General features: G+C 44.9%; 2 protein-coding genes across 3 annotated transcripts; one reads left to right on the forward strand and one right to left on the reverse strand.

Annotated features, from left to right (window-relative positions):
* Nucleotides 1-3,222: 3,222 nt before the first annotated feature.
* Nucleotides 3,223-6,545, reverse strand: LOC136552231 (uncharacterized). 2 transcript variants are annotated; one of them, XR_010782774.1, is made up of 4 exons: nt 6,006-6,545; nt 5,700-5,822; nt 5,019-5,150; nt 3,223-3,429 (listed from the first exon to the last, which is right to left on the reverse strand). XR_010782774.1 is itself a non-coding variant. In XM_066543763.1 (3 exons), exons 1-3 carry the CDS (start codon nt 6,229-6,231, stop codon nt 5,071-5,073), a joined length of 429 nt encoding a protein of 142 aa, XP_066399860.1. In that variant the 5' UTR covers nt 6,232-6,542; the 3' UTR covers nt 3,223-5,070. The 2 variants fall into 2 exon arrangements, 1 of the variants encoding a protein (XP_066399860.1); XM_066543763.1 differs by having other exon boundaries at nt 3,223-5,150; nt 6,006-6,542.
* A 533-nt stretch (nt 6,546-7,078) lies between these two features.
* LOC136548863 (putrescine hydroxycinnamoyltransferase 3-like) lies at nt 7,079-18,153 on the forward strand. Its single transcript, XM_066540237.1, has 3 exons — nt 7,079-7,115; nt 7,669-8,600; nt 17,812-18,153. Exons 1-3 carry the CDS (start codon nt 7,079-7,081, stop codon nt 18,151-18,153), a joined length of 1,311 nt encoding a protein of 436 aa, XP_066396334.1.
* The last annotated feature ends 330 nt before the right edge of the window (nt 18,154-18,483 follow it).

Consider the following 18,483-nt stretch of genomic DNA (forward strand, 5'->3'; position numbering starts at 1 on the left):
TTTGGGTTTCGATTTCGGGTTTCGGTTTTGGGTGCACGGAGACTCCACCCGATCCGAACCTGACCCGTTGCCATCCTTAGATAAGTTGGTGTGTATAATCCCCATTTTATTTATGTCTGTTTATAATTCAACAAAATAATTTATTGATTCCTCTTTGGATATCATCTTTTTTGAACATCAGCGCAAGAAATATAACCACGAAAGGTTGTTAGACATGGAGATCATCGCACTGCAATCGGAGCTGACAAAATTTATCTTAGCCGAGGTATTAGAAAAAGATGGAGTATTTTCCATTGCACAATCCGTGAAGTTCAATGACCAGTATGGCCTAGAGCGACTCACTAGATTATTGTAAGAAGTCCGAGAAGCATGTTTCATCTTATCAAATAATTTTTTTTTATTTTAAGGGATCGAGATCTTGATAAGAACATTTGAACTGTAACCGTAACATTTGTAATGTTTAATATTGATAGATCTGTCGTCTACGTGGCGTATATAAAGCGAAACTCGATTCCACAAAAAATATAAATTAAAATAAATTATAAAATAATAAAATACGAACGGGCCATTACTGCCGGTTAGCAACAAACCGACAATGTTGTCGTAACCATCACTGTCGGTTATCAATAAACCGGCAGTGTTGTCGTAACCATCACTGCCGGTTAGCAACAAACCGATAATGTTGGCTTGCTTAACATTGTTGGCTTGAGCCATGAACCGATTAGTTGGCTTGCTCAACACTGCCGACTTGAGCCATAAATCGATAGTGTATGCTTGCTCAACACTGCTGGTTTGAGCCAAGAACCGACACTCTTGAAGCAACTATCACTATCGGTTGGGACTACAAACTGACAGTGTTGTTTAACTGGACACTGCCAGATGAAGCCAGGAATCGACACTGTTGCATGTAGATCGGTGTCGATTTTTAAAAACCGATAGTGATATCAACCCTATCACTACCAGTATATCATTATTAGATCAAAATTGAACAGTAAAGGAGTTTTTTTTTTGAACCGACGGACCTTGAGAGTGAAAAGGGCCTGAACGCCTGCCGCCAAGCTATTTCCTGTTCCCAAATTGAAGGCGACGCTTTTGGTTAACGAACTTTGAGCTTCGTGTGGTCAGTTGGACTCGACGATCACATCATGCCATGCTTTAGCTGAAATCCTGCGAGTACGAATCATTCTAGCTACTACCTCCGTTACCAAAAAAAGAAAATGAAATTCTAGATTTAGATTAAGTCAATTTGACAAAGTTTACATAAAATATTATCAATAACTGTAAGAGTATAGTTCATGATTAATTAAATAATTATTTAGTATCAGAAATGTTAGTATTTTTTTTATATAGATTAGTAAAATTGTTGAGAAATGATTTTTAGACATGTCTAGATGTTTTTTTTTTCTAGAAATGGTTGGATTAAAAATCAGTTCACTATAAATGATTATGGACAAACAACTGTCTCTAAAATTAATTTTTAGGAGCAGCTGATGTTACGCCGATGGCTCGGAGAAATGTCCTCTATTTTTTGGGTTACCGAACACCATTACAAATATCATTCCTGAGTGGTGGTTGGTGTTACTAACCGCCTATAGAAATGTACTTCCTCTATTTCAAATCATAAGTTATTTTAGCTTTTCAAGATACATAGATTTTACTATCTATATAGACATAATTTATATATAGATGCGTAGCAAAAGCTATGTATCTAGAAAAGCCAGAACGACTTACAATTTAGCATGGAGGGGGTAGACATTTCGAGAAGACGGTAAGAAACACTAGCGTCTCTAGAAAACAATTTCTGCTAGGGCTGTTGGAAACACTAGCGATCTCTAGAAAGGAAACAATAATGTTCTATAATAATGGATCATGTGTAAAAAATGTAACATTTTCAAACAAAATTTGATTAAGACGAACCTTGTAGTATCAATATTGTGTAGCTTAACAAGTTCTAAAACTTTATAGTTGACAACTTTTTATTCGGGATCGTTTAGACACCAAGATATACTTCTTAAATTCTCATATTTTAAAATTCAAATCTATTAAAATTTTCAAACAATCATAGATGGAGACACATACTGTACCAAATTTATACTCCATGTTCGCTTGGCTTATAAGCCGTACCTTTTCAGCCAACGAACAATATTTTTTCTCTCAACAAATCAGCCAACAGTACTTTCGGCCATGATTTATTAGCCAAACAAACAGGGTAATAGTGCTTAACAAGATATAAAACTTGATAGTTAAATCTTTTTAGTTGAGATCATTTAGTGGCTAAACATTCGATACGACACTTAGAAGTTAATATAAAATGATATCATCCTATACTTGTTCATAGATGATTATATATATATATATGTGGGGTAGTGTTAGAGGGCTCTCGCGAGGTAAGAGGCGCAACAGTATTTAACTAGTGTGCTTTTCCCATGATTAAATATTTTATAAGAAAATTTAATTTTCTAGAAAATATTTTTTTAAGGTAGACCACGTTACCAACGGTCTCTTTCTATATAGACTCTTGTTAAAACTAGTAGCCGTAGGATCTGTTTGACACGGCTCCAATAGCACTTCTGCAGAGAGCTGGAGGAGCCGTACCTAATGTTTTAGGAGTAAGTAGCCAGAGCACTTCACTTGAGAAGAAGCCACTTTTTTGCGGCTCTCAGGAGGAGCCTACCAAACAGATCACCGGTAGTAGCACATACTGTTAATCCGTTAGTATACAACCTACTATATGTATTAGCCACAGTATATTACTACCGGAAACAGTGACTTTATCGAGTGTCACATGCACTCGGTAAAGACTAAAAAAACACTCAGCAAAGATTTTACCGAGTGCAACACTCGGCAAACAGCACACGACATCTACAGTGTTAGCAAACAGCTATTTACCGAGTGTTTTTTATCGCGCACTCGATAAATAGTTTGCCGAGTGTCAAATTTAACACTCGGCAAAAAAAGTGGTTTGTCGAATGTTTTTCCAAAATGCACTCAGGCAAAAGATTATTGTTTGTCGAATGTTTTTTAAAATTACACTCGGCAAACTTATTTTCCAAAGGAAAAAATATTTTTTTTCTCAGCATACCATTATTGTTTGCCGAGTGTTTTTAGGAATTACACTCGGCAAACCTATTTTCCAAAGAATTTTTTTTTCTCAGCATATTTCAGTTTAATAGCTGCCATACAAAACACTCTTAGTACACCATATCTGCATGCACATCATGCTCCTGGCAACATAATTCTTATAATAACCACATGGACATAGAAATGAAGATGACAAATTTAAGAGACTAATGATAGGTATAAGTTCAAAAGAATCAACATCCAGAAAAAATTAAAAAACTATGCTACCAAAATAGTGAAGGTAAAACCATCGTCACCCCAGTAGACATGTCTTCTACTTCATTCTTCATGAAACTAGCTTCTTCACTGCTGCAAGAAGGAAGAAATGTGAACATAGTTTGTTGTCTCACCCTTAGGTATAGAAGTAACCACATGTTTACACACTGATAACTAACTATATCATTCAAATTGAACTTCGACTTTGCAGCAGCTAACCAGTGGACGGCCAACTCCAATAGTTATTCTTTTATTTACTTTTCCAAAAAAAAAAAATAGGACAATTTCCTGAGACCTGTATATAGGTAAACAATACAAATAAAGATGACTACACAGTTTAGACTGCGACTGCTATGCTTTTTGCCCTTCCAGAAAATTTGAGTATGAACAAGAAGCTGCATATACTAGTAAGAATCGATAGGCGCCAAAACCAAGTTGCATTCAGATAAGCACAGTTGCATTCACAGATCAGAAGAGCTCTAAGAAGTGTTTACCTTTGTCCCTGTGTGGAACCAAACAACATCTAATTTCTTATTAGAGCCACCACCTAAGTTCTTATTAGAGCCACCGACTATCTAAATCCTATTTTTGCTAGTATCTGTATATATGTAAAAAAGGAGCTCATTAGGCATCTTCAGCCTAGCTAGAATCAGAGCATGTAAAATTTGGAGCCAGTATCTGTTTTGAAACTAACTCCAATCTACATAATTTTATCAATGACATAGTAAACTATGATATATTGGAACATGCAGTGCACCAATTCAGAAAGTCATAATAATCAGTAAACTAGGCATAACAAAACCCTACAGGTCGTAATTGCTAAGTAAGTTCCATGTCGACTAGTCCAGCACCAAAAGAAAACAGTAATATCGAAACCACGTCAGTTATCTATGTGACGTGTATAAATAAAAATAAGGTTAGCTTATGAATAATAGTTCAGAAATAAGTTTGGGGTTGATCATGTTTAATTCCAGGGTCATCTCCTTTCTCAAAGATTCTCAGAAAGAGCATGACTACCCTTTACGTACAACTTCCATCATGCTATATTTCTGCTTCAGCAAATTAGGATTTCACAAGTCCTTCAACTTCTGAGAAACTAACTGCTAAAATATACTGTGCAAAAATAGAATGGTTGATATAGACAGAAACCATGAAGAAACTCAAATAACTCTAGAGAGATTAAACCATGCTTATCCGCATGCAGCATGCAGAATAATGCTTATATAGAATAAACAAAGAATGAAAGCATGGAATACTAACTACACATGAGGGACCATACTGGTTCCAACAAGGACCGAAACAACATTACCATGACTCATTGTCAGTGCAAGTGTACAGCCCCAAGTTTCATACAGCAACGATTATTTTGCACCTATGGGTTTGTTTAGTATAATGTTTAGGGATCAGGACAGAAGAAAGAAGAAAGAGTAATCCACAATTTAATCTCAGTTCTCAGTGGTTCAAAGAAAGGAACCATGGAAGCTAGTCTAATAAAGGTAACGAGGAATGCAAAAGGGTCATACAATTCATCAATAACAATGCTTCGAAAGTATATTAAATTAAATTGTTAATCATGCATTCTTTACCAGTAGGGATAATAAAGCATATACTGATATACATATTAGTTTCAACATTACCGTGCCTCTCAGTAGTAGGTAAATGAGCAAAGAAACATAACTCACAGAAGCTTCATGGCCAAAATATCCATCCACTTCCCTTAGACCAACAGCGGCATCAACTGGCCATGGAGAGCCTCAGAGCCACCACTGGCTCCAATCTCTTGGTGCGTTGCCAGAGACAAGAGGCCTGATAGGCTGAATCACGTGGCAAACTCAATCACAAAGCTAATACTCCATGCTTATAGAGCAAAAAAATAGCAGTCGTATCCATTGGCCATAGCTATCAGTCCTAAGGACTGATCAAGACCATTGTCTTAGTCAAAACACAGGACTAAAGGGGTGTTAATTTCAGACCACCAGCAATTTTATCCGTTCAACTGCACTAGGCACATGACCATCAAATATAAACTAAACTTTTTTATCCTGCTGCCAGCTTAATAATTAGAACAGAGATAAAGAATTCAGTGCTCAGTTTTCAGCAACCTAGTTCAATTCGAAAATGGAACCACACCTAAAACAAATTAGCAACAAAGAAGGGCTAGTACTATCCAGTGTGCAGATTAGCTTCATCCCACAACAAATTAGAAACAAACTTGTGGTGTGGCTTAACAACAAATTGGCTGCAGGCTGCATTTGACGTTCGATCCATGTCTAAACAAGATACAATCTAAAATCTTGTGTATTTTTAAAATGTGATCATCACTTGACTACAAGTGCACCCTAGTAAAATTTAATGGCTCTCACCTCCAGCCTCATGCGGCATGGCAATTTCACTTCGATCAGGCAATGATGCAACAACAATCCCTGAGGCGTTGGAACCTGGAATGCTGGATACTACCCCTTCAGGTTCTCCCACACCAATGTAAACTGCACAAAGGAAAATAATTGATATATTGAATCGCTCTTGTGAAAGAAGCTGTTTGGTTCAGCTCTGATAATGGGATCTCACAGCCTTAGAAAATTGAAAAGTATGTCGGACTGTGATAAACACTATGAGCTAAAAAGACCAAAATGCATCAGATTCCAGATCTATAGGACGACAATACTTACCTGGATCCGTTCTGCACCGAGCCACCTCGTCAGATCTCGCTGCCGCCTGGAGCACTGGGGCTGCGCGGTACCGGTTAGCCGCCATGCCCTTGGCCCGGCTGCACCACCGCACACTGCCTGGGGTACCTGGGTCGCATGCCGCGCTTCCATCGACCAAGGCTTCGCGCCGCGCCGCCGCCTTGCGACAACACAACAGCGCCCCCTGCAGTATCATCGAGGGTAGCATCGCGGCCCCCACCGCCCCATCGCCGCTAGCCTTGGCCTTCTGTGCAGGGCCACCACGCCGCCGCCAGCACACCCACGCACCACCACCACCAGCACCACGCCAGCACCACGAAGCCCGCCGCCACGCCGCACGCTACCACCAGAGCTCAGATCCAGCCTCCACCGGCCGGATCCGGGAGAGGGAGGGCCGGGTCTGGGAGAGGGGAGAAGAGGGGGAGGGGCGGCGACCCGGGAGAGGGAGGGAGGGGAGGGGCGGCGGCGGCAGGGAGGGGAAGGGCGCTGGGGGCCGGGTGCCGGGGAAGAAGAAGGGAGGGGAGGGGTCCGGCCGCCGGTGGGAAGAAGAAGGGGAGGGAGGGGAGGGGCCGGCGCCGGCGGGGAAGAAGAAGGGGAGGGAGGGGGCGGGTGCGGGAGGAGGGGAGGGGCGGGTGCGGGGTGCTGGGGAGGGGAGGCCGGGGCGCGGGTGCAGGAGGAGTGAGGCTGGGGAGGCGAGGGGCAGGAGTTTAGGGGTGGGCGTTTTTTTTTTCCTTTGCCGTGTGTTGTTTTGGAACACTCGGCAAACCTGCTTTTTTATCAAGTGATTTTTTTACACTCAATAAAGTCCCTATTTGCCGAATGTTTTTTTTGTTTAACACTCGGCAAACTCTTCTCTTTGTCGAGTGTTTTTTTTTTCTGAGTGTTTTTAGTATAGCATCCGGTAAAGAATTTATTTGTCGAGTGCTCGAGGAAATACACTCGATTAATATAAAAACACTCGGTAAATTTGAGGATTCCGGTAGTGTATGTAAAAGTTATAGCAGTATTATATGTAAAAGTTATAGCAATAATACATGTACAGCTGTGGTGCTGCCATGGTGGTCCCTAAGCTCTATTCACAGTTCAGCGCAGGCACTTCAAAATTGTGTTGAACGCACATGCCACATGCTGAAAGAGTAAGTACTGACAATATACATCCATGCAGGCAAGCTCGTGCTTGTTCTCGGCATCTAGTTAGGAATTGTTACACTAGTACAGTACTGTAGACTAGAACTTTAAGTTATTACATTCAGCATGACAGCATGCACGTTGTTAGAATCCATCAAACAGTCAAACACAGAAGAAGTTAACGATCGAGCGAGAAGCGGCCGGTTCGTCGAAGTTTGAAAACATCATAGTAATATTAGTTACTGCGAGGGAGCCATCACTCCCACGACAACCATTTCTTAGCCCGCGCTTGGTACTCCTATATAAACCGCACGGCACGAGTGCAGCAAAATGTACACCCCCAAGGCGCCAAGCATTGCAAGCAAGCAACAAGGAGTCACGCAGTACGAGACCCCGAGCTCGATCAAGTCCTTGCTCTCTTGTTATTGCCAACTCTTAGCTTGCATTGCATTGCTTGCTGATCGATCCGCGAAAGAACGACCGCACCAGCATTAGTTACGTTCAACTTCGACAGCAGTGGACGTTAAGGTGCTGAGCTCCAAGCTCGTCAAGCCCGCTTACAATGCCGGTGCAGCCCCAGCGACGGCGAGTGCGGACGAGTACATCCCCCTGTCCATCTTCGACAGTGTCACGTACAAGATGCAGATGGCCATTATCTACGCCTTCCCGCCACCGGCCCCGCCGTCCACGGCTACCATCGAGAACGGCCTGGCCGCGGTGCTGGCCGAGTACCGCGTATTCGCGGGGCAGCTCGGGGAGGCCCCCGATGGCACGCCCGCGGTGCTGCTCAACGACCGCGGCGCGCGCTTCGTGGAGGCGAGCGTGGACGCTAACCTCGTAGACATGGCGCCCGCCAAGCCCACCCCGGAGCTGCTCCGGCTGCACCCGGACCTGGAGGAGGAGCTCCAGGAGGTGGTGCTCCTGCAGCTGACCCGGTTCCGGTGCGGCTCCCTCGCCGTCGGGTTCACGTCCAACCACGTCGTGGCCGACGGCCACGCCACCAGCATCTTCCTCGTGGCGTGGGGACGCGCCACCAGGGGCCTGCCTCCCGTGCACCACCAGGCGGGGCTCTTCAAGCCGAGCGCCTCGCCCCGCGTAGACTTCGACCACCGCAGCAGGGAGTGGTACCGGCCGTCGCCCGCCGAGAAGCACGGCCACGGCTGCGGCGAGGGCGCGGTGGAGAACATCGTGATCCACAAGGCGCACCTCACCAAGGACTTCTTCGCGGTGCTCCGCGCCAGGGCGTCGGAAGGCCGCGGGCGGCCGTTCAGCCGGTTTGAGACCATCCTGGCGCACCTGTCGCGCACCATGTCGCAGATCCGGCTGTCCGTGGACGGGCGCCACCGCCTCGTCCTCCTCGCCGAGTACTTCGGCAACCTGGTCCTCCGGGCGTTCCCGACCGCGACGGTGGTGGACCTGCTGGGGCGGCCGCTGAAGCACGCGGCGCAGGTGATCCACGACGAGGTGGCGCGCGTGGACGGCAGCTACTTCAGGTCGTTCATCGACTTCGCGACGTCGGGCGCCGCGGAGAAGGAGGCGCTGGCGCCCAGCGCCACCTGTAAGGACGTGCTGTGCCCGGACCTGGAGGTGGACAGCTGGCTGACGTTCCCGTTCTACGAGCTGGACTTCGGCGCCGGCAGCCCGAGCTACTTCATGCCGTCCTACTTCCCCACGGAGGGGATGCTGTTCCTGGTGCCGTCGTACCTGGGCGACGGCAGCGTGGACGCCTTCGTGCCGGTGTTCGAGCACAACCTGGAGGCGTTCAAGCAGTGCTGCTACTCCATGGAGTAGCTAGCTTCAACTAACTCTTGTGCATGCATGCATGCCCAGCCCCAGCGGCACTACTAAGTGTCAAATTGAGCTATGCTATGCGTGACTAATTATACCGCTTCTGTGTATTCATATACTTGCGTGCATGCATGAAACGTTGATTGTTACTATTATTATCACCGTAAAACCGTATTCGGTATATATTTTCCATATATACGTATATATGCACCCAGTATTTCCATATCCCCATACGTGCATGTATATACACATTTTCTAAAAGGATTATGTACTACTGCTAGGTTAGTAGTTGTACGAGGACCTATAATAATAAGTTACTTTTTTTTACCTGTACGAGGACCGATCTGTGGTCCTCAACCTTTTCTGATCATCAGCATTGCTTCAGTTCCAGGTGTTCTACTTACTAGCTACGGAGTAGAATGTATGGCGTAATAGATTCCATTTGACCTTAATTTTGTGGTCACTGTTGCTAGTGTGTTAGGAACTACTCCACTGTATGATTAATCTCGCTCCATTTAGCTTCTGGAGCAAGCGACATCGTCAGATGAGACCAGATAGCTAGGAATCTGGGTGGATCGCTCGGATAGCCGGAGTTGGTGCCAAGTAGCATTGACTTTTTATTTGGCGTGGTCATGGGACAAGGGTAACTCCAACCAAACTCCTAAGTGAGCCATCGTCCTATTTTGAGAGCTCAAACTCATAAAACACTTTTCAACCGAGCTCCTATTCAAACCTCAATGGATGAGGGACTCTCATTTCTCTCTCCTAATCCTCTAGATGTTGTTAGATATTGTTAGATATTATGGGCTTGGCCCATTTATTTAATATCTCTATTAAACTCTATGGTCCGTACATGTACATTAATGGTTTTGTACCATATGGGAATTTAATCGAGAGACGACTCTACTTAAATACTTGATCATTGATCGATCTATTTGAGAAGTAAAAGTGGGTCACCTGGATGCCACACGCGCGCGCGCGCGCGCCGCCGCCCGGCCCGGCCCGAGCCCGTGGGCGTGGGCGTGGCGTGGCGTGGCAGGCGGCGGGCGGCGGCGGGCGGCGAGCGAGCGGACGGGCGGGCGAGGCCTTTATTTTTGAAACTGACGAATTGATTGGAATTGATTGGAGGAGTTTCTGGTAACTCCTGTGACTCCTGGCTCTCCGTCTCCGTCTCTTCCGCCGCAGGGGCTCTCCGTCTCCGTCTCTTCCACCGCAGAAGGGAGGTGTGACCCCTCGGTGCCGTCGGCTTCTCGTCTTCTGGCCTCTGCCTATAAAACAAATCCTCCCCTCTCGGTTAAGCTCTCTTGGCGAAGTACACCACTCTCCAGCAGCGCATGTTCTTCCCGTTCCACCTCCGGCGAGCACCAGAGATGGAAGAGTAGGCCTCCGAAACGCGTCTCCGTCGTGGGCTTCACCTGCTCGGGTGAAGACGGGCGATTACGTTTTTGGGGAGTGTCAGTGGTGACACGACTACTCGCTGGTGAACCAGTAGCGGTGCTTCTTCACGGCGTCCTTGTCTGCACTGCATCGAGCGGGACGACTACAACAACAAAGCACCATCATGGCCTTTCCTGGTGCGAGCGGCTCCGCCGCAGGGTATAATCTTCTTCACCCTCTTCTGAGTTTCATTATCAATATCATGATGTTTCTAGGCAATACTGCTTTCATATTCAACATGTTCTGTTTGGTTGATTTGGATGATTATGCTGGTTTTCTGGTTCCTTTTATTTTTGTGATCATCATGGTCTTGATATTTGAGAACACATTTTTAATATTTATGATCATGTCTGTGATGCTTCAGCTATGTAAAACAATGTTTCACATATGTTTCGGCTCTATAATTTGTCTTATCATCATGTTAACTTTTGTCATGAACTGTTTCTGTCTTTTCATTCATGACTTCACTCTCTTTTTTATTGCGTTATTTTTATGGATTAAAATAAATATGAAAATGCCTTATTTGTCATCAATCCAAAAACGTAATTTCAGGCCATTTTCATCTGTTGGCTTTGCGGGCATGCTAAAGCCTACGCCGTTTGAGGGCACTCACTACAAGAGGTGGCGTGAGAAAGCCCTTCTGTGGTTGTCGGCCATGCGCTGTGGTCATGTGCTCAATGAGCAGCCTGCTACTGTGAGATCTGATGAGGATGAGCAGGCTTGGGGACATGCTGAGACCATGTGCAAGGCTGCACTGTTGAGCATCATCAATGATTCTCTGGTTGATGCCTACATACCACTCCCGACTGGCAGAGCTGTGTGGGAAGCCCTTGAGGCCCGGTACATTCTTTCCGACGCCGGTTCTGAGCTGTACATCATGGAGCAGTTCCATGACTACAAGATGGTGGATAACCGTCCTGTAGTCGAACAGGCTCATGAGATACAGGGACTGGTGAAGGAATTGGAGCTGTACGGCTGTCCTCTCCCTGACAGGTTCGTGGCAGGTTGCATTATTGCTAAGCTGCCACCTTCCTGGACTGATTTTGCTACTACCTTGAAACACAAGAGGCAGCAGTTTAGCATTGCTGAACTTGTTGGCACTCTTGATGTTGAGGACAAGGCAAGAGCAAAGGATGTTAAGGGAAAGAGCAAGGGCGGGAATGGTGAGGCGACTACTAGTGCACATGTGGTGCAAAAGTTTCGTCCTAAGCCACAAAAGAAGAAGCCCCAGCAGGAGCTTAAGCAGAAATCCACTACCTTCTTCAAGAAAGGTAATATTAAGAAGATGGGATTAGACAAGGCAAAGATGAACTGCTTCACTTGTGGGAACACTGGGCACTTTTCTAGAGAGTGTCCTGAGGCTAAGTGGAAGCTCCCACCAAAGGCGAAGACAGTCAACACCATTGAGACTGATGCAGACGCTGCTGGGTATGGTAATTTATCTGCATTTACAGTTTGTTCCTCACCTGATTGGTGGGTTGATACAGGTGCAAATATACATGTGTGTGCTGATAAGTCCTTGTTTTCTTTTTACCAGGTCGGGAGGAGTGGAGCCTTGCTGATGGGGAATGGCGCGCGTGCTGGTGTTCATGGTGTTGGTACGGTGGATATGAAGCTTACTTCGGGGAAGACCGTGCAACTCAAGAACGTGCATCATGTCCCCTCAATAAGGAAAAATCTTATTAGTGGCTCTCTGCTATGTCGAGACGGTTTTAAACTTGTGTTTGAGTCGAATAAATGTGTTATGTCAAAGTATGGAACCTTTGTTGGAAAAGGCTATGAGAGCGGAGGCTTGTTCCGCTTGTCTTTGGTTGATACTTTACCTCTTGCAGTGAATAATGTCGTTAATAACGTTAATGTTGAGATGAATGTTTGGCATTCTCGATTATGTCATGTTAATCTTGGTTGCATGTCCCGCTTAGCTGGTTTGAATTTAATTCCTAAATTTGACGTTGCCAAAAGCTCCAAATGTCATACATGCGTTGAGGCAAAACAACCTCGCAAGCCTCACAAGGCAGCTGTGGCGAGAGAGTTGGCACCACTTGATCTCATCCATTCCGATATTTGTGAAATGAACGGAATTTTGACAAAAGGTGGTAAGAGATACTTCATAACGTTCATAGATGATTGCACTCGATATTGCTATGTGTACCTAATTAAAACAAAAGATGAGGCATTACATTATTTTAAAACCTTTAAAGCCGAGGCTGAGAATCAACTTGAAAAGCATATCAAACGGTTGCGGTCCGATCGCGGGGGAGAATATTTCTCTAATGAATTTTCTGAGTTTTGCGCGGTGCACGGTATAATTCATGAGAGGACACCTCCATACTCACCACAATCCAATGGGATTGCTGAAAGAAAGAACCGCACTCTAACTGACTTGGTGAATGCCATGTTGGAGACAGCTGGTTTATCTAAGGAATGGTGGGGTGAGGCAATTTTAACTGCGAATCATGTCCTAAATAGAGTGCCCACAAAGAACAAAGAAATCACTCCATTTGAGGATTGGGAGAAAAAGAGATTAAATATTTCTTATCTTCGCGTTTGGGGTTGTTTGGCCAAAGTGAATGTGCCAATAAACAAAAAGCGAAAGCTTGGACCAAAAACTGTAGATTGTGTTTTCTTAGGCTATGCCATTCATAGTGTGGGCTATTGTTTTTTAATAATAAATTCTAGTGCTCCTGATGTGGCTGTTGGAACGGTCATGGAGTCTAGAGATGCCACATTCTTTGAGAATGAATTTCCAATGAAAATAAGTGCATCTAGAATGTCTAGTCATGATTCTATTCCTGAACTTCATGAATCAAATATACACGCTGATGATAACACCTATGAGCTTGAGCAAAATCCTGAGAAGGATGATAATACTGTCACTCGAAGGAGTAAGAGGCAAAGAGTTGCAAAATCCTTTGGAGAAGACTTTATTATATATCTCGTGGATGACACTCCCACAACCATTTCTGAGGCATACTCTTCTCCTGATTCTGACATGTGGAAGGAGGCAGTGCAAAGTGAGATGAACTCCATTATGTCTAATGGGACGTGGGAAGTGGTTGATCGTCCATTTGGTTGCAAACCTGTGGGCTGTAAATGGGTGTTTAAAAAGAAGCTGAGGCCTGATGGTACAATTGAGAAGTACAAAGCTAGGCTTGTTGCTAAGGGTTATACACAGAAGGAAGGTGAAGATTACTTTGATACTTACTCACCTGTTGCTCGATTGACGACCATTCGTGTGTTGCTATCCCTGGCTGCCTCACATGGTCTTTTCATTCATCAGATGGATGTTAAGACAGCCTTCCTAAATGGAGAGCTTGAGGAAGAGATCTACATGGATCAGCCTGATGGGTTTATTGCAAATGGTCAAGAGGGTAAAGTCTGTAAGTTATTGAAGTCCCTGTACGGCCTAAAGCAAGCCCCCAAGCAGTGGCATGAGAAGTTTGATAAAACTTTAACATCAGCCGGCTTTGTTGTGAATGAAGCTGATAAATGTGTATATTATCGGTTTGGTGGTGGTGATGGTGTGATACTATGCTTATATGTGGATGATATATTAATATTTGGCAACAATCTAAATGTGATTAAAGAAGTAAAAGATTTTTTGTCGAGTAACTTTGAGATGAAAGACTTGGGAGAGGCTGATGTTATTCTCAACATTAAGCTTTCAAGGGAGGAAGGAAATGGTGGGGTAACTCTTATGCAGTCTCACTATGTGGAAAAGATCTTGAACCGATTTGGGTACAATGAGTGTACGCCTGCTCCTACTCCATACGATCCAAGTATTCATTTGAGGAAGAATCACAGAATTGCAAGAGACCAATTGAGATATTCACAGATAATTGGTTCTCTTATGTACCTAGCTAGCGCAACCAGGCCTGATATCTCGTTCGCTGTAAGCAAACTGAGCCGGTTTGTGTCAAATCCGGGAGATACTCACTGGAATGCTCTTGAGAGAGTGCTGCGCTATTTGAAAGGGACAATGAGTTACAGCATTCACTTTTCCGGGTATCCGAGGGTACTAGAGGGTTATTGTGATGCTAATTGGATTTCTGATGCGGATCAGCTGTATGCCACGAGTGGATACGTGTTTCTACTTGGAGGTGGTGCTGTTTCTTGGAAGTCTTGCAAGCAGACTATCTTAACGAAGTCTACAATGGAAGCAGAACTGACCGCATTGGATACCGCTAGTGCTGAGGCAGAGTGGCTCCGTGATCTCCTGATGGATTTGCCGATTGTTGAGAAACCAATCCCAGCAATTTCCATGAACTGTGATAATCAAACTGTGATCACTAAGGTAAACAGTTCTAAGGATAACATGAAGTCCACAAAGCATGTGAAGAGAAGTTTGAAGACTGTCAGAAAACTGAGAAACTCCGGAGTAATTGCATTGGACTATGTCCATACATCAAATAATCTGGCAGATCAATTCACTAAGGGTCTGTCACGCAATGTGATAGAAGGTGCGTCGAGGGAACTGGGTTTGAGACCCACATAGAGCCATCAACAGTGGTAACCTATCCTATGTGATCGGAGATCCCGTGAATTAGGATGGCGAAACAAGCTGTTGATTGACTGAGGGAGAGACCCCTTAGATTATAGCTCAGTTCGTTGGAGATGCACCGTCTCTCTAATACTGTTAGGCAGGATGATTAAGTTCTTAATGTGATCCGAGCGGCTTGGTATAGCGGGGATGTTGTCCTACAGAACATCCTATAAGGAACACACCTATATGAGCTCGATTGCTAGTCACAATCTATGAGATATGGGTAATCTCTAGATGCTCATGAAAAGGCCTCGAAGTGTGACTTATATGCTTCAAAACAGAGGGAAGGCACTTGGCAGCCTAGTATCAGTTAAGAGGTTATGTGAAACTCATCTCGCATAAAACTGTCAATTCAAGGTTCTGTCCATTGTTCAGTTGTGGATGAGTGTAGCTAGCTTTCTAGATGGATGTTCAACTTAACAGTCTCCATCAAAACACTGGTATATAAAAGGAATGTGGTTCTGAGAATTTCAAACTGCGTACCCTAGAGTTTGGTGGGGATTGTTAGATATTATGGGCTTGGCCCATTTATTTAATATCTCTATTAAACTCTATGGTCCGTACATGTACATTAATGGTTTTGTACCATATGGGAATTTAATCGAGAGACGACTCTACTTAAATACTTGATCATTGATCGATCTATTTGAGAAGTAAAAGTGGGTCACCTGGATGCCACACGCGCGCGCGCGCGCCGCCGCCGCCGCCGCCCGGCCCGGCCCGAGCCCGTGCCCGTGCGCGTGGGCGTGGGCGTGGGCGTGGCGTGGCGTGGCGTGGCGTGGCGTGGCGAGGCGTGGCGAGGCGTGGCGTGGCGAGGCAGGCAGGCAGGCGGGCGGCGAGACGAATTGATTGGAGGAGTTTCTGGTAACTCCCGTGACTCCTGGCTCTCCGTCTCCGTCTCTTCCGCCGCAGGGGCTCTCCGTCTCCGTCTCTTCCACCGCAGAAGGGAGGTGTGACCCCTCGGTGCCGTCGGCTTCTCGTCTTCTGGCCTCTGCCTATAAAACAAATCCTCCCCTCTCGGTTAAGCTCTCTTGGCGAAGTACACCACTCTCCAGCAGCGCATGTTCTTCCCGTTCCACCTCCGGCGAGCACCAGAGATGGAAGAGTAGGCCTCCGAAACGCGTCTCCGTCGTGGGCTTCACCTGCTCGGGTGAAGACGGGCGATTACGTTTTTGGGGAGTGTCAGTGGTGACACGACTACTCGCTGGTGAACCAGTAGCGGTGCTTCTTCACGGCGTCCTTGTCTGCACTGCATCGAGCGGGACGACTACAACAACAAAGCACCACCATGGCCTTTCCTGGTGCGAGCGGCTCCGCCGCAGGGTATAATCTTCTTCACCCTCTTCTGAGTTTCATTATCAATATCATGATGTTTCTAGGCAATACTGCTTTCATATTCAACATGTTCTGTTTGGTTGATTTGGATGATTATGCTGGTTTTCTGGTTCCTTTTATTTTTGTGATCATCATGGTCTTGATATTTGAGAACACATTTTTAATATTTATGATCATGTCTGTGATGCTTCAGCTATGTAAAACAATGTTTCACATATGTTTCGGCTCTATAATTTGTCTTATCATCATGTTAACTTTTGTCATGAACTGTTTCTGTCTTTTCATTCATGACTTCACTCTCTTTTTTATTGCGTTATTTTTATGGATTAAAATAAATATGAAAATGCCTTATTTGTCATCAGATGTAGGAGTCCCTCATCCTCTTCCCTATTCTTCCTTTCTCTCTTCTCATAAAGCTGACAAGTGTGACCAATAAACAGGACCCATATCAATATAGTGTAAAGTAGGAAAAATTTAGGAGATCAGTTAGAGTACGGTAAGGAGTAAGAAATGAAATATGGATAACTCTCATTTAACACATTCTGCGTTTGTTTGCTTGCAATGTCTGCAACGGCATTGGGCCGATCGATGGCCACTGAACAATATCAGTTCCTACCCACTCTTGTTTACCCACTCTTGTTTAGAAAGGAAAACCCACGAACTGATCCCTGCTTCTGTACCTTCCTACTGGCCATGTGTTCGTGATTCAGGTAATCGTCAATGATCATCATAAACAACAGTCTAGAACCTTATTTTAGCGACTGGTAGTTGTAGGAAGAAAGTATAGTTTATATAGTAATATATGCACATCCAAATGTACATAAGTACATTAACAAATCTGGCATGCCAAACATCACAAAAGACGGAGGAGAAGGCACACTAGTATAGAATTGGACATCACTGCCAGCCTCATCACTGCTGGATTTTAAGAAACCGACAGTGATAGTCCATCACTGTCGGTTTTTGACTAAAACCGATAATAATAGGATCAACCGACACTGATATTCGAGTCTTCACTATTGGTTTTAGCCAAGAACCGACAGTGATATTGGGTCATCACTGCCGGTTTTAGCCAAGAACCGACACTGATACTATCACTGTCGGTTCGTGGCTTGAACTCACAGTGATATGCTACAAGAAAACTTCATAAGTTTCTCATATGATGTCTGATTAAGACGAACTTTATATCAAAGTTGCAGTACTCGATGAAATCTACAACTTTGTAGTTTAAACTTTTTAATTTAAGATCGTTTGGATGTCCAAATATTTTTATTTGAGATCATCTATCTAACGAAAATTACGTTCGATTTCTCAAATTAAAAATTTGAATTTTTCAAATGACCTCGGATGGAGAAATGTTCAAAATAAAAGTCGTAGATATCGAAAAGTTATGCAACTTTGTAGTTGACAACGTTTTCATTTGAAATCATTTACTAGTTTAAATTCTATTTGAAATTAAATTTTAAAATTTTTGAAGAACTTTGATTTCTCTTTTTAATCTCTGGCTAAAACTTATAACCAGTCTTTCTCAACCGACCGATGAAGCACGCGGCGCAGTCGATCCACGACGCCGTCGCGCGGGCGGACGGCGCCTACTTCCAGTCGTTCGTGGACTTCGCGAGCTCCGGCGCCGTGGAGAAGGAAGGGCTGGAGACGACGGCCGTGCTCAAGGACGTGCTGTGCCCGGACCTGGAGGTGGACAGCTGGCTGACGTTCCCGTTCTACGAGCTGGACTTCGGCGCCGGCAGCCCGAGCTACTTCATGCCGTCCTACTTCCCCACGGAGGGGATGCTGTTCCTGGTGCCGTCGTACCTGGGCGACGGCAGCGTGGACGCCTTCGTGCCGGTGTTCGAGCACAACCTGGAGGCGTTCAAGCAGTGCTGCTACTCCATGGAGTAGGATCGGACGGACTGAATGCAGCCGTCGCATGCGGCATGCATGCGACAAGATGAATCAGGAGAGCTGCGGTTGGTGGAGAGTCTGCAGGGTCGCTGATTATTTGGTTGCGGCGCACACTAAAGGCGTCGTTAACCTAGCAGTAGTTATGGTCGATCGAGTTTCTTTTTCATCTTCTTCTCCGAGCTGTTTAGTTTTTTGAGGTGCATGTGCATGGTTTCATCTCGATCGGCCGTCGGTCGAATCAGGGACGTCGTCTAAGCTAGTGTTTATTCGAGTTTTGGGGTATGCAAATTTATGATTGAATTTATCAATCAATGCCAATAATACGGA

The sequence above is a fragment of the Miscanthus floridulus genome, chromosome 4 (assembly GCF_019320115.1).
Source record: "Miscanthus floridulus cultivar M001 chromosome 4, ASM1932011v1, whole genome shotgun sequence".
In the NCBI taxonomy this organism is placed as follows: Eukaryota; Viridiplantae; Streptophyta; class Magnoliopsida; order Poales; family Poaceae; genus Miscanthus; species Miscanthus floridulus.